The 21,131-nt window shown below is 51.0% G+C and overlaps 1 protein-coding gene across 1 annotated transcript in view; it reads left to right on the forward strand.

Annotated features, from left to right (window-relative positions):
* arhgef1 (Rho guanine nucleotide exchange factor (GEF) 1) overlaps positions 1–21,131 on the forward strand; it is a gene marked incomplete at its 3' end in the record, with an annotated part of 108,323 nt that overhangs the window by 12,238 nt on the left and 74,954 nt on the right. Inside the window, exons 4-7 of the mRNA XM_078536121.1 lie at positions 581–679; positions 1,641–1,683; positions 2,896–3,001; positions 4,109–4,249. Coding sequence (XP_078392247.1) covers positions 581–679; positions 1,641–1,683; positions 2,896–3,001; positions 4,109–4,249 — 389 coding nt within the window. The remainder of the gene's footprint in view (positions 1–580; positions 680–1,640; positions 1,684–2,895; positions 3,002–4,108; positions 4,250–21,131) is intronic.

The raw sequence follows: 21,131 nt of genomic DNA on the forward strand, positions 1-21,131 counted from the left end.
TTTGATATGGATTGGGTCCTGGGGTGTGCTATTTGATATGGATTGGGTCCTGGGCAGGGCTATTTGATATGGATTGGGTCCTGGGTTGGGCTATTTGATATGGATTGGGTCCTGGGGCCGGGCTATTTGATATGGATTGGGTCCTGGGGTGGGCTATTTGATATGGATTGGGTTTTGGGGGCCGGGGTATTTTATGTGGATTGGGTCCTGGGGTGGGCTATTTGATATGGATTGGGTCCTGGGGTGGGCTATTTGATATGGATTGGGTCCTGGGGCCGGGGTATTTGATATGGATTGGGTCCTGGGGCCGGGCTATTTGATATGGATTGGGTCCTGGGTTGGGCTATTTGATATGGATTGGGTCCTGGGGCCGGGGTATTTGATATGGATTGGGTCCTGGGGTGGGCTATTTGATATGGATTGGGTCCTGGGGCCGGGGTATTTGATATGGATTGGGTCCTGGGACGGGCTATTTGATGGGTTTCCTCACTGGGTGAGGAGTAGTTGATGTGATGATGAGAATTGGGTGAGCACTCAGTTCTGGTGTTGACAGTCCAGCTAACTCCTGATATTTCGACAGCTGTGTTATCTGCATGGGGAGATGTTTAAAGGAGCCAATCTCAAAGACACTCGTCGAATGTTTGTGGATTATTGCAGCACCTTTCTGGACAGAGCAGCGGTGAGCTTACCTTTCAATTCATTATCACTCTTCCAAATAAGGAGCAGGGCCACTGGATTTATCCTGTTGATGTTGATCATTCTGCATGATGTATCTAGCAAGCATTTGATGGGACAGTGCAGAGGGAGCTTTACTCTGTATCTAACCCCGTGCTGTCTCTGTCCTGGGAGTGTTTGATGGGGACAGTGTAGAGGGAGCTTTACTCTGTATCTAACCTCGTGCTGTACCTGTCCTGGGAGTGTTTGATGGGGACAGTGTAGAGGGAGTTTTACTCTGTATCTAACCCCGTGCTGTACCTGTCCTGGGAGTGTTTGATGGGGACAGTGTAGAGGGGGCTTTACTCTGTATCTAACCCCGTGCTGTACCTGTCCTGGGAGTGTTTGATGGGGACAGTGTAGAGGGAGATTTACTCTGTATCTAACCCCGTGCTGTACTTGTCCTGGGAGTGTTTGATGGGGACAGTGTAGAGGGAGCTTTACTCTGTATCTAATCCCGTGCTGTATGTGTATATTAAAGGGGAAAAAATGCATGTAAATACTTGAGACAGAGCAAGACACTGGGCTGTGGGAGGAGGGTAGAGGAGTGGAATTATTTTGGATTGCTCTAGTCAAGAGTTGGCTTCGCATCAATGGGCCAAATGACCTCTTTGTGTGCCAGAAGATGTACAGGCCTGTGCTACGTAATCTGCAGCTGTTCTCCTGCCAGCTCTCTCACCCCATTTTCCTGCTCCCCCCTTTTCTCTCTGGCTTGTCTCCTGTTCTTGACTCTTGACCCGGGATTCTCACTTTGTGAACTGTTTGCCGCCGCCCGTAGGTCTTGGTCTCGTTCTTGTGGCTGGAGCCCGGGCACTAACAGGCTGCTCCCGCCACACTGCTCCACCCCTCCCACCCACCACCCCCGTTACCCCGCTGGTGATGGGCACCCATTGTGACGCTTTACGTTTGTCTGATTTTTGTTTCAGGTCCTCAAGGTATCTGTGCCACACGAAATCTCTTTTGAGCTGGGTAAGTGCGCCGGTGGTGGAGTGCGTCCTGTGTGGGATGTAGAATGGCTGCACGCAGAGGGAGTGCCTTGCGGCAGGGCCTGGGGGGGTTGGTGGAGGGGTGGTGGTGGGGGGGCAGAATTCGACAGGAGCTCGTGTGTGAGTGCAGTGTCTTCGTGGGAGGGTATGTGTTTGAGAACGCCTTCTTGTTAGAGACAGGCTAGAACTGTGGAGAAGCCAGAGGCCCATCCACCGAGATGACAGAAGTACTACAAGAGGCAGCAAAAGGCTAATACAGTGTTGGGTTCCAGAGGGTTTGAATACTAAAGCGAGGAACTGAGTCATCAGTAGTACAGAGCTCTGGTTAGACCCCCTCTGGAGTAACCGTGTACTGTCCTGGGCACTGCACGCCAGGAAGGGTATGTTGGCCTCAGAAGGGGCGCGGTGCACCCTCTGAGCATGAGGGGGTATGAAACCAGCAGGAAACCCGGAGTTAACAGGGTTAAGTAGCAAGGACAGCTTGCACAGACTGAGCTTGTATTCCCTCGAGTGTAGAAGATGAAGGGGGTGATCCGATTGAGGTGTCTAAGATGATTGGAGGATTTGATCGAGAGAAACTGTTTCCTGTGGCTGGGGGAGAGTCCAGAACATTAAAATATGAGCCAGGCCGTTCAAATGATGCTGGACCTTGGCACTCACTCAGAGCATTCAGGATTGAGATCAGTCGATTTTTGCTGGGCAAGGATATTAAAGGATATGGAGCGGAGATTGGATAAATGGAGTTGAGATGCAGGTCAGCCATGATCTGATTGAATGATGGGGCAGAATCGAGGGGCTGAATGGCCTTCTGTTCCTGTGTAACAGGCTCGAGGGGCTGACTGGCTTCCTCCTGTTCCTGAGTAACAGGATCAAGGGGCTGAATGGCTTCCTCCTGTTCCCGTGTAACAGGCTCGAGGGGCTGAATGGCCTCCTGTTCCTGTGTAACAGGCTCAAGGGGCTGAGTGGCCTCCTCCTGTTCCTGTGTAACAGGCTCAAGGGGCTGAGTGGCCTCCTCCTGTTCCTGTCTAACAGGCTTGAGGGGCTGAATGGGCCTCCTCCTATTCCCGTGTAACAGGCTCGAGGGGCTGAATGGCCTCCTATTCCCGTGTTACCGGCTTGAGGGCCTGAATGATTCCCTTCTGTGCTTTAGTAAATCCCCACTGTCCTGATATTGATGTATGTGTTTGTGTTAAAGATCGCTGCCGTCCTGACATGCTTTGTGAAGAAGCTGTGAAGAACATTGTCAAAGGCATGCAGAAGTTTTTGACTCTGGAGATATACAACCAGCTGGACGATTTCAGGTACAAACACCTCTCCCACGCCGGGCCGTTGAGTCCGGCGCTGATAGACGCTCCACACCAGACAGATCGATGTATTGGCCTTGGATGCCTGAACTAATGGGAGTTGTAGCAGTTGCTTTTCCGGGAATGAGGCACTGTCGCCTTTATCCACTGTGGGCTTCGTTTGAGAATGGGCTGTCAATTCGTCACGCTGTGATCACTAAATCTTTCCTTCCACGTGTGGAGACTGGGACTCTCAATCCAACACACCATTTTAGAAAAAGCTTTACTCTGTATCTAACCCTGTACTGTACCTGTCCTGGGAGTGTTTGATGGGGACAGTGTAGAGGGAGATTTACTCTGTATCTAACCGCGTGCTGTACCTGTCCTGGGAGTGTTTGATGGGGACAGTGTAGAGGGAGCTTTACTCTGTATCTAACCCCGTGCTGTACCTGTCCTGGGAGTGTTTGATGGTGACAGTGTAGAGGGAGCTTTACTCTGTATCTAACCCCGTGCTGTACCTGTCCTGAGGGTGTTTGATGGGGACAGTGTAGAGGGAGCTTTACTCTGTATCTAACCCCGTGCTGTACCTGTCCTGAGGGTGTTTGATGGGGACAGTGTAGAGGGAGCTTTACTCTGTATCTAACCCCGTGTTGTACCTGTCCTGGGAGTGTTTGATGGGGACAGTGTAGAGGGAGCTTTACTCTGTATCTAAACCCGTGCTGTACCTGTCCTGGGAGTGTTTGATGGGGACAGTGTAGAGGGAGCTTTACTCTGTATCTAACCCCGTGCTGTACCTGTCCTGGGAGTGTTTGATGGGGACAGTGTAGAGGGGGCTTTACTCTGTATCTAAACCCGTGCTGTACCTGTCCTGGGAGTGTTTGATGCGGACAGTGTAGAGGGAGCTTTACTCTGTATCTAACCCCGTGCTGTACCTGGCTGGGAGTGTTTGATGGGGACAGTGTAGAGGGGGCTTTACTTTGTATTGAACCCATTATGTCCAATACCTGATGCATAGAACTGGAAAATATCACATTCCTCACCAGTGACATCTTGTACCAGATTAGAAACAGGAACCTGCGATGGCTAATACTGAGGTGGATGCTAACTCTCGACTTTGTGAATTAGGAACAAGCGGATGATGGGAATGACAATTGGCGAACGGGAGTTGGCAGAACTGGATTCGGATCGGCACATTGACCCGGCAGCATTGGAATTGAAAGAGAGGACGCTGGCAGAGCAGCTGTTACCCAAAGTCGAAGAAGCCACGTAAGTGCACAAATTAGCAGAACCCTTGAGAATGCTAGAGTGTGTGGCAGTGAGCTTGTTGGGTGAAAGTGGAGCAGTATCAGAGTGCGATTTCACTGCGAGGGCTGGTGCGATTTCACCGCGACGGCGGGTGCGATTTCGCCGCGACAGCGGGCGCGATTACACCGCGAGGGCTGGCGCGATTTCACCGCGACGGCGGGTGCGATTTTCCACCCGGGATGCCATGGGCAATTTTCCCCCGGTGACGCCGCAGGCGATTTCCCCCTGGCGCCCACCGGGCGATCCACGCTGGGCCAATGACTGCTCTTCAAATTTGAGTCAAAGTGTTGATCATGGGGTGCGATTTGTATTCTCGCTGAGACCAGTTGCGTCATATGCCCTTACCCTGCCGCCTTTTTCAGTCTTGAAGAAATATTGTCCTTGGCACACCCTGAGAGGTTTAACGCCTCGCCTGAGAGACGATGCCTCTGACTGTGCCGCTCTCCATCAGCGCGGGCTGTGGTGTGCCAGCCTTGATTATGGGGGTCAGGTCCCTGGAGTGGGGAATCGAACCCTTGACTTTCTGACTCGAGGTCAGAGTCCCAGCGCGTCTCCGAAACGATAGCGCGCAGCTTTGGATGTGCTGGATGTTGCAGCAGGAGAACAAAGAGCGCCATTCCATTCGGCCCTATATACCTGTGCTAGCTCTTTGACGGAGCTACCCAGTTGCTCGCACTCCGTTGTTCTTTCCCCGCATTATCCTCACAGACGTTTCCCTTGTCAAATATTTTTCCAATTCTCGTTTGTAAGTTATTATTGGCTGCCCTTTCAGCCTTTGCCGCTGCCCTTTGCGTTCCAGACAGGAAAGTGGATGGACATTTGGGGAAACTGGGATCGCAAACTGCTCGGACAAAAGCAAAATACTGCGGATGCTGGAAATCCGAAACAAAAACAAAAATTGCTGGAAAAACTCAGCAGGTCTGACAGCGTCTGTGGCAAGAAAGACAGAGTCATCGTTTCGAGTCCGTGTGACTCTTCATCAGAACTAAAGAGAAGTAGAAATGTGGCGAACTATATATTGTTTAAGAGGGGGTGGGACAGGTGGAGTTGGATAGAGGGCCAGTGATAGGTGGAGGCAAAGGAGAGATTGCCGAAGATGTCATGAACAAAAGGTGGAAGGGGTGTTAATGGTGGTGATACTGGCTAAAGGAGGTGTTATTGGGGACAATAAGAGTGGAAAGCAGGATGAGCAAGTGACAGATGGCCCTAGTGGGGGTGGTGTGGGGGGAGAGGACGGTGTGGGAGAAAAGATCGAAATAGGCTAAAAGGTGGGGATAAAACAACGAATGGAAATAAAATGTAAAAATAATAATAGAAATAGGTGGAAAAAAATATATATAAAAATTAAAAACCTAAATAATGCAAAAAAAGGGGATGAGAATGGGGGAGAGAGTTCATGTCCGCAAGCATGACCCAGACCTCCCTGTCGCTTGCCATTTCAACACTCCACCCTGCTCTCATGCCCACAAGTCCGTCCTTGGCCTGCTGCAATGTTCCAGTGAAGCTCAACGCAAACTGGAGGAACAGCACCTCATCTTCCGACTAGGCACTTTACAGCCAGCCGGACTTAATATTGAGTTCAACAACTTCAGATCATGAACTCTCTCTCCTCCATTCCCACCCCCTTTTTTGATCCCCTTTTTTCTAATATTTATTTTTAAAATTTTTATATGTATATTTTTTTCCCACTTATTTCTATTATTATTTTTAAAATTTATTTCCATTCATTGTTTTATCCCCTTTAGCCTATTTTTGATCTTCTCTCCCAAACCGTCTCCTCCCCCCACCCCCACTAGCGCCATTTGTCACTCGCTCATCCTGCTTTCTACTCTTAATGTCCCCATTAACACCTCCTTTAGCCAGTATCACCATCAACACCCCTTCCACCTTTTGTCTATGACATCTTTTGCAATCCCTCCTTTGCCTCCACCTATCACTGGCCCTCTATCCAGCTTCACCTGTCCCACCGTTCCCCCCGCCCCTTAAACAGTTTATATTTCACCACATTTCTATTTCTCTTTAGTTCTGAAGAAGAGTCACAGGGACTCGAAACATCGACTCCGTCTTTCCCTCCACAGACGCTGTCAGACCTGCTGAGTTTTTGCAGCAATTTTTGTTTTTTTGTTTTACGAGCTGCTCGGGTTGACTTTGAAGAGAAAGGACTTGACAATGAAGACGCAGAGCTGGAATCGAGCCAAACCCCAGTGGGATGCATGGGAAGCAAGCGCAGGCTTAATTGGCTGGAAAAAATGTTGTATCAAAGAGCAGCTGTGGTAGATATTGAAACATGCGATGGCTTAGGTTCAAAGGGAATACATGGGAATGTACAAGTTGCTGGATGAAGAGAGCCTAAGGACTGTCCAGATCACATTGTCCCCTCGTGGTGCATGATGTTTATTCTTTTCTCATTTACGGGATGTGCGGTCTTGAGCAAGGCCCACGTTTATTGCCCATCCCTAATGGGCCTTGTGAAGGCGGTGGTGAGCTGCCTTCTTGAATACAGCTGGGGTGGCCCTGTCAGGGGGCAGATAAATGTCAGCCACCTTGCTGTGGATCGGAGTCCAACGTTGGCCAGATTTCCTTCCCTAAAGGACAGATGGGTCTTTAACGACAGTTGTATAAACATACAAATTAGGAGCAGAAGGAGGCCATTCGCCCCCTCGAGCCTGCTCCGATTCTCAATAAGATCATGGCTGATCCAATTGTGGTATCAAATCCACTTTCCTTTCCAACCCCTATACCCTTTAGACTCTTGATTGACAAGGGAGTCAATCTAGCTCTGCCTTAAAAATATTCACTTACCGTGCCTCCGCTGCTCTCTGGGGAAGTGAACTCCAAAGACTCACGAACCTCTGAAAGAAAAAAATTTCTCCTCATCTCCGTCTTAATCCTGTGTCCCCGAGTTCTAGTCTCTCCCACAAGGGGAAACGTCCCTTCAGCCTCCACCCTGTGAAGTCCCCTCAGGATCTTAAATGTTTCAATAAGATCACCTCTCGTTCTTATAAACTCCACTGGATACAGGCCCAACCTGTCCAACCTTTCCGCATAGGATAACTCCCTCGTCCCAGGAATTAGTCGAGTGAACCTTCTCAGAACTGTTCCCAATGTAATTACGTCCTTACTTAAGTAAGAAGACCAAAACTGTACACAGCACTCTAAACGTGGTCTCACCCAACGCCCTGTGCAACTGTGGCAAAACATACTTGCCTTTAATTCCATTTCCCTTACAATAAACGACAACATTCCATTTGCCTTTCTAATCACTTGCCGTACCTGCACACTTAACTTTTTATGATTCGTGTTCCAGGACACCCAGATCCCTCTGTACCTCAGAGTCCTGCAGTCACCTTCCGGTTAAATAAGGTGCTGCTTTTTTAAAAAATTCTTGCTGTCAAAGTGGGCAAAGTCGCATTTTCTTACTTCACGCTCTGTCTGCCAAATTTCTGCCCGTTGGCTCAGGCTGTGTATATCCCTTCGCAGACTCCTTGTGTCCTCTTCGCAACTTACTTTTCTCACCCATCTTTGTGTCATCAGCAAATTTAGTCACCATACGTTCAGCCCTTTCGTCCCAAGTGATTGATTATAGATCCTGAATAGGTGAGGCCCCAGCACTGATCCCTGTGGCGCTCCGCTCATTACACCTTACCAGCCAGAAACTGACCCCTTTTATACCTCCTCTCTCTTTCCTATCAGCTGACCAATTCTCTACTCATGCCAGATCCAATCTGGTCATTTGTGCTGCTAGATTTTTAACTTGAGGTTTACGAAATGAATTGAATTTAAACTCCCCAGCTGCTGTGGTGGGATTTGAGCTCATGTTTTGGAATCACTAGCCTAGGCCACTGGATTCCTAGCCCAGTAACAGTACCCCCGATAGCATGTACACGTGATGGGATGATAATGAAGTTGATGAATCATAAGCTATGAATTGTCGACAACAGACGCAGACCTGAGGTGAGGGAAACTGCACCCCCCGCCCCCCCCACCCCCAAGGTGATGGAGCGCTTTTGGAAACAGGTGCAAAGCCCCCCCAGCTCCCCTCCCCCCAAGCCTCGCTGCACCTGTTCGACATGGGCAGGGCCTTTCCCTGCGTGCCTCAGGACCCCCCCGCCCTAAGGCCCGAATGGGGGACCGAAGCCTGCCCTGTGTGGGGAAACAGTCACCCGTTGTCCAGTTAAGGATGGTGGGTGGGCTGTCAAAGCTGGTGAGGGGGTGGGGGGGTGCCCCTATTAGTCACCTTCAAGCATGAAAGCAGCAGCAGGATGCCGTGGTAGTTGAGGGAGGGAGAGGGTGCTTCAAGGAGGTAGAGGCACCCTCTCAACAACATTTTGAAGCTTTAAACTAAGAACAGATTAAGCCACCCGGGTCGCCACTGTGGGTGGTCGGGGTGGGGAGGGTAGTGGGCAGGGGGGTGTGGGGAGTCCCTGGACAGAACAGCCTGCTTGGGCCGCTTCCCAACCACCCTCACCCACACCGCCCCCCTCTCCCCCAACAGCGCTCCCAAACACCACAGTGGTCCTCCAGAGAGAGGCCACCTCGAGGCAGCTAAACTGTTCCCCTGACACCTCCGGGAACCTACAAACCTGCGAACATACGCATTAGGAGCAGGAGTGGGTCATTCGGCCCCTCGAGCCTGCTTCCCCTGTTCAGTAAGATCGCGGCTGACCTGATTACCGCCTCAACTCCACTTTCCTGCCTGCCTCCCTCCTATAACCTTTGACTCCCTTGCTGGTCAGGAATCTATCTAATGCTGACTTAAAAATATTCAATGACCACCACTCCCTGGGAAAGAGAGTTCCGCAGATTCAGGACCCTCGGAGGGAAAAAAAAACTCTTCTCGCCTCCGTCTTGAATGGGGGACCCCTTATTTTTAAACTGCATCCCCTAGTTCTAGTCTCTCCCACGGCGGGGGAAACATCCTCTCCACATCCATCCTGTCAAGTCCCCTCAGGATCTTATATGTTTCAACCTCTCAATCTTCTAAACTCCGATGGATACAGGCCCAACCTGTCCCAACCTTGCCTCATGAGATAACTCCTTCGTCCCAGGAATCAGCCGAGTGAACCTTCTCTGAACCGCTAATGCAGTAGAAATTAAGGAGACCAAATCTGTACACAGCACTCCAGATGTGCTCTCACCAATGTCCTGCAAAATTGTGGCATAACATCCCTACTTTTGTATTCCATTCCCTTGCAATAAAGGACAATATTCCATTTGCCTTCCTGGAAAATTCCCAATTGGCCTTCAACAATTGGTCTTAAGTGGCCACTCATTGGCCGAATTGGCTATTAGCTACTCCTGGGTGGGTAGTCCTGTGCATGACCGCTACCCCCCCCCACCGAGTGAGGGAACTGGCAGCTCTAAATTTGGCACCCGTCTGCCTCCGTTCCCACTCCAAGGGGCCTTAAAATCCTCCAGACCGACTCATATCACTCTCGACAGGACGCTACACTGTTACCGTCCAAGGGAACTCAGTCAGATGGTGCAGGGATGAATCAATACCGTCTTCTTCCTCCATCTCCCAAGGGCACTTTTTCTACAGATTGGTGCGTTCCAACTGGGCGCAAAGGGATGTGCGACACAGGCTGGGGTTTCAAGGCAGGGAAATTAGAGCAAATTTGGGCCCCAGTAATATACTAACAGCCTAGTCAGAGTGGCGCTCCTGGTATTGAGAACCAGAGGTCATCAGTGCAAAACCCCACCGGGACAAGTTGTGGTATTGAGTTAAACCTCCCTAAAAAGGGAGACGTGTTGCCGAAGTTTCTTGTCAGCGCACTCATCAGGACAAATGCTAGAACACCAAATTTCAAACGATCACGACAATTTGTACCAGAAGAGAAAAGGGTGCTGATCGCTGAAAGGTAGAAATTTCTGAGAGGATCTGACAGGGTCGATGCTGGGAGGCTGTCTCCCCCTGACCGTGGAATCTAGAATGCGGGGCCGCAGTCTCAGGATACGGGATTTGCCTTGCTAGAATTGAGGAGGAGCAGGAGTAGGCCATTCGGCCCCTCGAGCCATCTCCGCCATTCGATAAGACCGCGGCTGATCTGATTGTGGCCTCAAATCCACTTTCACCTCTGCCCCCCGTAACCCTCGACTCCCCTTGTCGATCAAAAATCGTGTACCTAACTCAACCTTGAATATATCCAATGACCCAACCTCCACTGCTCTCTGGGGAAGAGAATTCAAATGTTAAGCCTTTCATTCCTGGGATCATTCTCGTGAACCTCCTCTGGACCCTCTCCAGGGCCAGCACATCCTTCCTGAGATACGGGGCCCAAAATTGCTCACAATATTCTAAATGTGGTCTGACCAGAGCCTCAGCAGCACATCCCTGCTTTTAGATTCTAGTCCTCTCGAAATAAATGCCAACATTGCATTTGCCTTCCTAACTACCGACTCAACCTGCAAGTTAACCTTAAGAGAATCCTGGACTAAGACTCCCAAGTCCCTTTGCACTCCAGATTTCTGAATTCTCTCCCCATTTAGAAAATAGTCTATGCCTCTATTCTTCCTACCAAAGTGCATGACCTCACACTTCCCCACGTTGTATTCCATCTGCCACTTCTTTGCCCATTCTCCTAACCTGTCCAAATCCTTCTGCAGCCTCCCCGCCTCCTCAATACTACTTGTCCCTCCACCTATCTTTGTATCATCTGCAAACTTGGCCAGGATGCCCTCAGTTCCTTCATCTAGATCATTAATGTATAAAGTGAAAAGTTGTGGTCCCAACACTGACCCCTGCGGAACTCCACTAGTCACCGGCCGCCATCCTGAGAAGGACCCCCTTATCCCCACTCTCTGCCTCCTGCCAGATAGCCAATCTTCTATCCATGCTAATACCTTGCCTCTAACACCATGGGCTCTTATCTTACTGAGCAGCCTCCTGTGCGGCACCTCGTCAAAGGCCTTCTGGAAGTCCAAGTAGATAACATCCATTGGCTGTCCTTTGTCTAACCTACTTGTTACCTCCTCAAAGAATTCTAACAGATTTGTCAGGCATGACCTCCCCTTGATGAAACCATGCTGACTTTGCCCGATTTTACCATGCACTTCCAAGTATTCTGAAATCTCATCCTTAATAATGGACTCTAAAATCTTACCGACGACCAAGGTCAGGCTAATCAGCCTGTAATTTCCCATCTTTTGCCTCACTCCCTTCTTAAACAGGCGGGTTACATTAGCGATTTTCCAGTCCTCTGGGACCCTCCTTGACTCCAGTGATTCCTGAAAGATCATCACTAACGCCTCCACTATCTCTTCAGCTATCTCCTTCAGAACTCTGGGGTGTAATCCATCTGGTCCAGGGGATTTATCCACCTTCAGACCTTTCAGTTTTCCTAGCACCTTCTCCTTGGTAATGGCCACCATACTCACCTCTGCCCCCCGACTCTCTTTAACTTTGGGGATGTTACTCGTGTCTTCCACCATGAAGACTGACGCAAAATACCTATTCAGTTCCTCCGCCATTTCTTTATTCCCCACTACTACTTCTCCAGCGTCATTTTCCAGCGGCCCAATGTCCACTTTTGCCTCTCTCTTACCCTTTATATATCTAAAAAAAACTCTTGCAATCTTCCTTTATATTACTGGCTAGTTTACCCTCATATTTAATCTTCTCCCTCCTTATTTCTTTTTGGGATGAGGAGAAATTTCTCCACTCGGAATATTATGAATCCTTGGAATTCTGTACGCCAGAGACCAGTGGTTGCTCAGTCGCTGGGCATTTTCAAGGCTGAGAGCGGGAGGGAGACTTTGGGACGCCAAGCGAGTCGAGGGATTTGGGGAAGGGACGAGAAATTGGAGTTGAGGTAGAAGCTCCACCATAATCTTACTGAATGGCAGAGCAGGCTCGAGGGGCTGAATGGCCTAGTCCAGCCCCTGTTTCTTAGTCGTTTTTCTTCAAGAAAGCAAAGTGACGTTGCTAAATAGAGGGGAAGTAGTGCAAGAAAAACTGAGGTGAAAATGGGGTTGTGGAAACCTGAACCAGAAGGCCCCCTTTTAACTTCCTAAGGTCCGGTAACCACAGCTCCCCCCCACTGCCCCTGGCCTCTCCCCGGCACCCCAACTCCCCCCTCTGCCCACCCCTCCCAGGCGCCCCACCCCGTTGCTGAGAACCCCAAAACTTACCTCTTTCTGGAATCCCGGGACTTAGGTTCCCCGGGGGCAGGATGCATTCAGTCCCATTCCTGGCCGCTGCCATGACTGGCAACTCTCTAAGGCGGGACTTGCTCCCAAGTGAGGGGCAGAATTCCCAACTGCAGCCAATTAACGCTCGTTGGAGCATGAAATCGCTGCGGGGCAGGCAGTGTCGGCGGGGGTGTGTTCCCAGCCGACTCTCAGGATAGCGGGAAGGGAAACCCCCACCATCCTAAAAATCCTGGCCATGATCTTTTCTGACCGCCTGGGAGGGCAGACAGGCCATGGTTTTACGAGACATCGCAAAGACAGTTCAGCGTTCCCTCAGGACTGAGCCTTTGACAGTGCGGCACTCCCTCAGTACTGCCCCTCCGACAGCGCAGCACTCCCTCAGTACTGACCCTCTGACAGTACAGCACTCCCTCAGTACTGACCCTCCGACAGTGCAGCACTCCCTCAGTACTGACCCTCCGACGGTGCAGCACTCCCTCAGTACTGACCCTCCGACAGTGCAGTACTCCCTCAGTACTGACCCTCTGACAGTGCAGCACTCCCTCAGTACTGACCCTCTGACAGCGCAGCACTCCCTCAGTACTGACCCTTCGACAGTGCAGCACTCCCTCAGTACTGACCCTCCGACAGTGCAGCACTCCCTCAGTACTGACCCTCTGACAGTGCAGCACTCCCTCAGTATTGACCCTCCGACAGTGCGGCACTCCCTCAGTATTGACCCTCCGACAGTGCGGCACTCCCTCAGTACTGCCCCTCCGACAGTGCAGCACTTCCTCAGTACTGCCCCTCTGACAGCGCAGCACTCCCTCAGTACTGACCCTCTGACAGCGCAGCACTCCCTCAGTATTGACCCTCCGACAGTGCGGCACTCCCTCAGTACTGCCCCTCCGACAGTGCAGCACTCCCTCAGTACTGCCCCTCCGACAGTGCAGCACTCCCTCAGTACTGACCCTCCGACAGTGCAGCACTCCCTCAGTACTGACCCTCCTCTGCCTTATGTCCGATGATGTGTTCCAGGTGGACCAAATCCACAAGGGAAACTTGGTCCTGCTATTACAACGGTTTTGCGATTTGTATTTATTACGAGAAGATGTGGGCACTGAATTCTGAAGTAATGAGTCCACCAAGACCTTTAGATTTATTAAAAATTAAAATATTTTAACAAAATCAAAGATTTCAAGCACTTACATAAGTCTACAATTACTTAATATGATAACAACTAGTAAAATTCCGAATTAACCAGACTCCCAGTTACACACCCCATTTAAGGCAATAGTCCAAAATAGATTTTATATATATTTTTTAAGAACCAGCAAGTTAACACAGTACCCACTTGACAGCGGAATTCCAAAGGGCTTTGTCTAACTTCAGTTACTGGACAAGGCTGACTTATGCACAAATGGCTGGAGGCTTCTTGAAAACTGTTTCACACGCATGGCCCTCTCCTCACATGGCCTTTCATCCTCCTTTTATAAATGTTTCTCTCTCTTTAATATGTAAATTCTCTTGTTGCATATGTCTTTGGAGCGGTACCTTTCCCATAATATAACAACTTTCATGTCGCCAATATTGTCTGTAACCTTTGGGACAAAATAAACACGTTCCTTAGCCTTGCTTATCTGGCTAGTTGTAAACAGACTAACATCCCTTTGAAATCCAGACAATCCTGACCCTCCGACAGTGCAGCACTCCCTCAGTACTGACCCTCTGACAGTGCAGCAGTCCCTCAGTACTGACCCTCCGACAGTGCAGCACTCCCTCAGTACTGACCCTCTGACAGTGCAGCAGTCCCTCAGTACTGACCCTCCGACAGTGCAGCACTCCCTCAGTACTGACCCTCCGACAGCGCAGCACTCCCTCAGTACTGCCCCTCTGACAGTGCAGCACTCCCTCAGTACTGACCCTCTGACAGTGCAGCACTCCCTAAATACTGACCCTCCGAGAGTGCGGCACTCCCTCAGTACTGACCCTCCAACAGTGCAGCACTGACTCAGCGCTGATCCACCGACAGTGCAGCACTCCCTCAGTATTGACCCTCTGACAGTGCAGCACTCCCTCAGTACTGACCCTCTGACAGTGCAGCACTCCCTCAGTACTGACCCTCTGACAGTGCAGCACTCCCTCAGTACTGACCCTCTGACAGTGCAGCACACCCTTAGTATTGACCCTCTGACAGTGCAGCACTCCCTCAGTACTGACCCTCTGACAGTGCAGCACTCCCTCAGTACTGACCCTCTGACAGTGCAGCACTCCCTCAGTACTGACCCTCTGACAGTGCGGCACTCCCTCAGTACTGACCCTCTGACAGTGCGGCACTCCCTCAGTACTGACCCTCTGACAGTGTGGCACTCCCTCAGTACTGACCCTCTGACAGTGCGGCACTCCCTCAGTACTGACCCTCTGACAGTGCAGCACTCCCTCAGTACTGACCCTCTGACAGTGCAGCACTCCCTCAGTACTGACCCTCTGACAGTGCAGCATTCTCAGCGCTGGCACTGGAAGTGTTAGCCAGGAAAATCGATGATAACCCTGAAGTGCAGAAGGCTTTTTAAACTGAAAGACATAGAAGGAATGGGATAGCCAAGAGCAATGGACTCTGTAGTGAGGGAATGTGGAGCTCAGCAAGGTTCACAGAGCAAGGTAACTGTGTGACTTGAGGAAACTCGGGGAGGATGTGGAATGACTGTGCAGACTGAGGTTAGGAGTTTCTGCCCTTGCAGTTGTAATGTCATCATCAAATAAGTGACTGGGCATTAAATTGAGGGTTGACCACCTCAGCATCTGCGGAGAGGAATACAGTTGACGTTTCGAGTCCGTATGACTCTTCATCAGAACTGAGGAAAAATTTTTCCTTAGTTCTGATGAAGAGTCATACGGACTCGAAACATTAACTGTTTTCCTCTCCGCAGATGCTGTCAGACCTGCTGAGTTTTTCCAGTTATTTTTGTTTTTGTTTCAGATTCCCAGCATCCGCAGTATTTTGCTTTTATCTGAAGTGTTGACCACCTCAGAATGGGAAAATGCCAAATGTCCCATCGGGAGAGTGTGAGGCGCGTTTGTGGGGTTCTTAGTTACGCTGAAGCTTTTACAAATCAGTGTCTGGTCCCCCGCTGGAGTATCGCGTTCCAATCCTGGGCCCCGCACTTCAGGAAGGATGGTCAAGGCCTTGGAGAGGGGCGCGGAGGAGGTTTTCCAAGGATGGCTCCAGGGATGAGGGAGCTCAGTTCGCATGGAGAAGCTGGGATTGTTCTCCTTAGAACGCAGAAGGGTTAAGAGGGGGGCGATTGAATCGAGGCATTCCAAATCATGAGGGGTTTGGATGGAGTAAATAAGGAGGAACTGCTCCCAGTGGCAGGAGGGTCGGTAACCAGAGGATACAGTTGTCGAAAAATTAACTGGTTTGAAGTTGGACGTGGTTGGACAAGTTAATGAGGCTGTTTTTAAAAGAAAGTATTCAGGGTCTTGTGCTTTTATAAGTCGACGACCAAACCAAGGAAGTTAGGCTGAACATATTTTCAAATCGTTGGTGAGGCCCCAGCTGGAATATTGTGCTCAATTCTTCCTGAAGGATGTCAAAGCCTCGGAGAGGGCGTGGAGGAGATTTACTAGAATGTCATGTTACCTGGAAGGACTGGAGAGAAGCTGAGGTTGTCCTCCTTCCGGTAAAGGAGGTCGGGAGGAGATTTCATCGAGGCGTTCGAAGGGCTTCGAGAGAGTAAATAAGGAGAAACTGTTTGCAGTGGCAGCAAGGTCGGTGACCGGGGAGACGCAGATTGAAGAGCATCGGTACGATAAGCATCAGGGACATGAGAAATGTTTTCACGCAGCAGAGTTGTTGTGACCTGGAAGGCGCTGCCTGAAAGGGCGGCGGAAGCAGATTCAGCAGGAACTTTCAAAATTGGGGACCGGACAAATACTTGAAAAGATAAAATTGGAACGGCGAGAGGGAAAGGGCAGGGGCGTGGGATCAATTGGATATCTCCCTCAAAGAGCCGGCACAGAAGACGATGGGCTGAATGACCCTCCTTCCGTGCTGTGAGATTTTTGTATCGAACCGAAGGCTCCCCTCCGCCTGCCTGTGGGTGTTGGGAGGGCAGAGGGCGTCCTCCCGACGTCCCGGGCCAACGCTCGCCTTTCAACGATAAAACACGTCAGAAGGAAGGCCGCCTGGTCGTGAGTGATCCCGCCGATGCTTGCGGGATCTTGCTGTGCGCCCACTGGCTGCCCTGTTCACCGCGTGACCACGAGCGAACGCCCGTGCTCCACTGGCCGTGAAGCGCTTTGGGACGTCGGGAAAGGCGCTATCAAAATGCGAGCCCTCTGCTTCTCTGTTAGCTGCCGGGAGAGCAGGAGCCGGCAGGGCTGGCCTAGTCCATGGGGCGGGCCTGGTGTTTCTGCCTGGTTGTCAATCGCCCAACGTCAACAACACCGGTGCGAAGGAGGGCGGAATTTTGAGTGCAAGGTCGGCCCTACTGCAAATTGTGTGAACGCAACCTTTGGCGCCAGTCTAAGAAACGTTGGCCTGGAAACTGACCCTGCCCATTAGACTAGCCGCACCCGCATGGTGAATTAATCTCCAAGACTATTTTCCCCTCATTGCCTTCGTCTTTCAGCCCTTCAAGCGGCTGAGGCCATGACTAGGCAGCTTCTGAAAGCGTTTGGATATAATTTTGTTCAACCTGATCAGAGACTGCTGCACTGTGCTGTATTCGTTGTTCAACACCACTTTATCACTCTTCACCACACCACGGGGTATTCATTTTAAGGCACCCTCTCATTTTAAAATTACATTTTAAACAGCAGCTGAAGGCAGGGCTACCACTGGCAGAGCGATTGGCAGGGATGTATCACAGGCCAGAATTGGAGGACTGCAGAGGTCTTGGAGGGTTATGGGGCTGGAGGAGGTTACAGAGATAGGGAGGGTTGTAGGGGCTGGAGGAGGTTACAGAGATAGGGAGGGTTGTAGGGACTGGAGGTGGTTACAGAGATAGGGAGGGTTGTTGGGGCTGGAGGAGGTTACAGAGATAGGGAGGTTTGTAGGGGCTGGAAGAGGATACAGAGATAGGGAGGGTTGTCGGGGATGGAGGAGGTTTCAGAGATAGGGAGGGTTGTAGGGGCTGGAGGAGGTTACAGAGATAGGGAGGGTTGTAGGAGCTGGAGGAAGTTACAGAGATAGGGAGGGTTGTAGGGGCTGGAGGAGGTTACAGAGATAGGGAGGGTTGTAGGGACTGGAAGAGGTTACAGAGATAGGGAGGGTTGTAGGGGCTGGAAGAGGTTACAGAGATAGGGAGGGTTGTAGGGGCTGGAGGAAGTTACAGAGATAGGGTGGGTTGTAGGGGCTGGAGGACGTTACAGAGATAGGGAGGGTTGGAGGGGCTGGAGGAAGTTACAGAGACGGGGAGGGCTGTAGAGACTGGAGGAGGTGACAGAGATAGGGAGGGTTGTAGAGGTTGGAAGAGGTTACAGAGATAGGGAGGGTTGTAAGGGCTGGAGGAGGCTACAGAGATAGGGAGGGTTGTAGAGGTTGGAGGAGGTTACAGAGATAGGGAGGAGGGGCATGGCTGTGGAGGGATTTGAACATGATGAGCATTTTAAATGTATGACCAGGAGCCAGTCCCGGCCCTGGACGGGACCTGTTGCGAGTTAGGACACAGACAGCAGAGTTTAGGAGGAACTGATGTTTACAGAGGGTGGGAGATGTGAGGCCAGCATGGAGGGTGTTTGGATAGTTGAGTCTGAAGATAACAAAGATGTGGATGAGGGTTCCAGCAGCTGACAAGCTGGGCCTGGGGCAGAGCCAGTCAATGTTAGGAGGTGGAAGTATCTGGACCTTGCGATGGAGCGGATATGGAGTTGTCGACGCAGCTCAGGGTCAGATAAGACGCGAGGTGGGCGTGGATGTGCTGGCTGACTGTGGCAGCCTCGCTGCTAAGCCCAATGAAGCCACAGACCCCCCGCTTGCCTGTTGAGGGTGCAGGGTAACTTAAAGCAAGGGGGCCCTGGGCGATTGCTGCCTAATATAAGGGCATTGATCATAACTGGTTTGCAAGCTAACCAGTAGGTAACTGTGCGCTGGTCCAGTGTGCCCAAGGGTCAGGGCCCCGTGTTGTTTGGCGAGGCGGTGGTGGACTGTGAATATCCAGCGCTGCCAATATTCAACGGGTGACATGAGCTGCTGCAGCTCTTGCCAGCCCTTTGCAGACATGGCAGTCTGCCCAGTAACACGGCCAGCAAAGTGTTCTGATTGGCCCTTCTGAGTCCAGTGACACAGCTTCGTCAGCTGTCTGAGGTTTTCAGAAATTATGTAAATCTCAGCGTCCGGCTGACTCTGTAAGCCTGTTTTCTATTATTACAGTCAGACCATTTGGGAAATCTCTGTTCCAGTCAGAGAGAGGCATGTTAGTGCAGCAGACATTTCACTATTCAAGCGTCAAACACTCCTAGGGCAGGTACAGCACGGGGTTAGATACAGAGTAAATCCCCCTCTACACTGTCCCCATCAAACACTCCCAGGACAGGTACATCACGGGGTTAGATACAGAGTAAAGCTCCCTCTACACTGTCCCCATCAAACACCCCCAGGACAGGTACAGCACGGGGTTAGATACAGGGTAAAGCTCCCTCTACACTGTGCCCATCAAACACTCCCAGGACAGGTACAGCACGGGGTTAGAAACAGAGTAAAGCTCCCTCTACACTGTCCCCATCAAACACTCCCAGGACAGGTACAGCACGGGGTTAGGTACAGAGTAAAGCTCCCTCTACACTGTTCCCATCAAACACTCCCAGGACAGGTACATCACGGGGTTAGATACAGAGCAAAGCTCCCTCTACACTGTCCCCATCAAACACCCCCAGGACAGGTACAGCACGGGGTTAGATACAGGGTAAAGCTCCCTCTACACTGTGCCCATCAAACACTCCCAGGACAGGTACAGCACGGGGTTAGATACAGAGTAAAGCTCCCTCTACACTCTCCCCATCAAACACTCCCAGGACAGGTACAGCATGGGGTTAGAAACAGAGTAAAGCTCCCTCTACACTGTCCCCATCAAACACTCCCAGGACAGGTACAACACGGGGTTAGATACAAAGTAAAGCTCCCTCTGCGCTGTCCCCATCAAACACTCCCAGGACAGGTACAGCACGGGGTTAGGTACAGAGTAAAGCTCCCTCTACACTGTTCCCATCAAACACTCCCAGGACAGGTACAGCACAGGGTTAGATACAGAGTAAAGCTCCCTCTACACTGTCTCCATCAAACACTCCCAGGACAGGTACAGCGCAGGGTTAGATACAGAGTAAAGCTCCCTCTGCGCTGTCCCCATCAAACACTCCCAGGACAGGTACAGCATGGGGTTAGATACAGAGTAAAGCTCCCTCTGCGCTGTCCCCATCAAACACTCCCAGGACAGGTACAGCACGGGGTTAGATACAGAGTTAAGCTCCCTCTACACTGTTCCCATCAAACACTCCCAGGACAGGTACAGCGTGGGGTTAGATACAGAGTAAAGCTCCCTCTGCGCTGTCCCCATCAAACACTCCCAGGACAGGTACAGCACGGGATTAGATACAGAGTAGCTCCCTCTACACTGTCCCCATCAAACACTCCCAGGACAGGTACAGCACGGGGTTAGATACAGAGTAAATCTCCCTCTACACTGTCCCCATCAAACACTCCCAGGACAGGTACAGCACGGGGTTAGATACAGAGTAAAGCTCCCTCTACACTGTCCCCATCAAACACTCCCAGGACAGGTACAGCACGGGGTTAGATACAGAGTAAAGCTCCCTCTGCGCTGTCCCCATCAAACACTCCCAGGACAGGTACAGCACGGGGTTAGGTACAGAGTAAAGCTCCCTCTACACTGTCCCCATCAAACACTCCCAGGACAGGTACAGCGCGGGGTTAGATACAGAGTAAAGCTCCCTCTGCGCTGTCCCCATCAAACACTCCCAGGACAGGTACAGCACGGGGTTAGATACAGAGTAGCTCCCTCTACACTGTCCCCATCAAACACTCCCAGGACAGGTACAGCACGGGGTTAGATACAGAGTAAAGCTCCCTCTGCGCTGTCCCCATCAAACATTCCCAGGACAGGTACAGCACGGGGTTAGATACAGAGTTAAGCTCCCTCTACACTGTCCCCATCAAACACTCCCAGGACAGGTACAGCACGGGGTTAGATACAGAGTAAAGCTCCCTCTACACTGTACCCATCAAACACTCCCAGGACAGGTACAGCACGGTGTTAGATACAGAGTAAAGCTCCCTCTACACTGTCTCCATCAAACACTCCCAGGACAGGTAAAGCACGGGGTTAGATACAGAGTAAAGCTCCCTCTGCGCTGTCCCCATCAAACATTCCCAGGACAGGTACAGCACGGGGTTAGATACAGAGTTAAGCTCCCTCTACACTGTCCCCATCAAACACTCCCAGGACAGGTACAGCACGGGGTTAGATACAGAGTAAAGCTCCCTCTACACTGTCTCCATCAAACACTCCCAGGACAGGTACAGCACGGGGTTAGATACAGAGTAGCTCCCTCTACACTGTCTCCATCAAACACTCCCAGGACAGGTACTGCACGGGGTTAGATACAGAGTAAAGCTCCCTCTGCGCTGTCCCCATCAAACACTCCCAGGACAGGTACACCACGGGGTTAGATACAGAGTAAAGCTCCCTCTACA

The sequence above is a fragment of the Cetorhinus maximus genome, unplaced genomic scaffold (genome assembly GCF_964194155.1).
Source record: "Cetorhinus maximus unplaced genomic scaffold, sCetMax3.hap1.1 HAP1_SCAFFOLD_917, whole genome shotgun sequence".
NCBI lineage: Eukaryota > Metazoa > Chordata > Chondrichthyes > Lamniformes > Cetorhinidae > Cetorhinus > Cetorhinus maximus.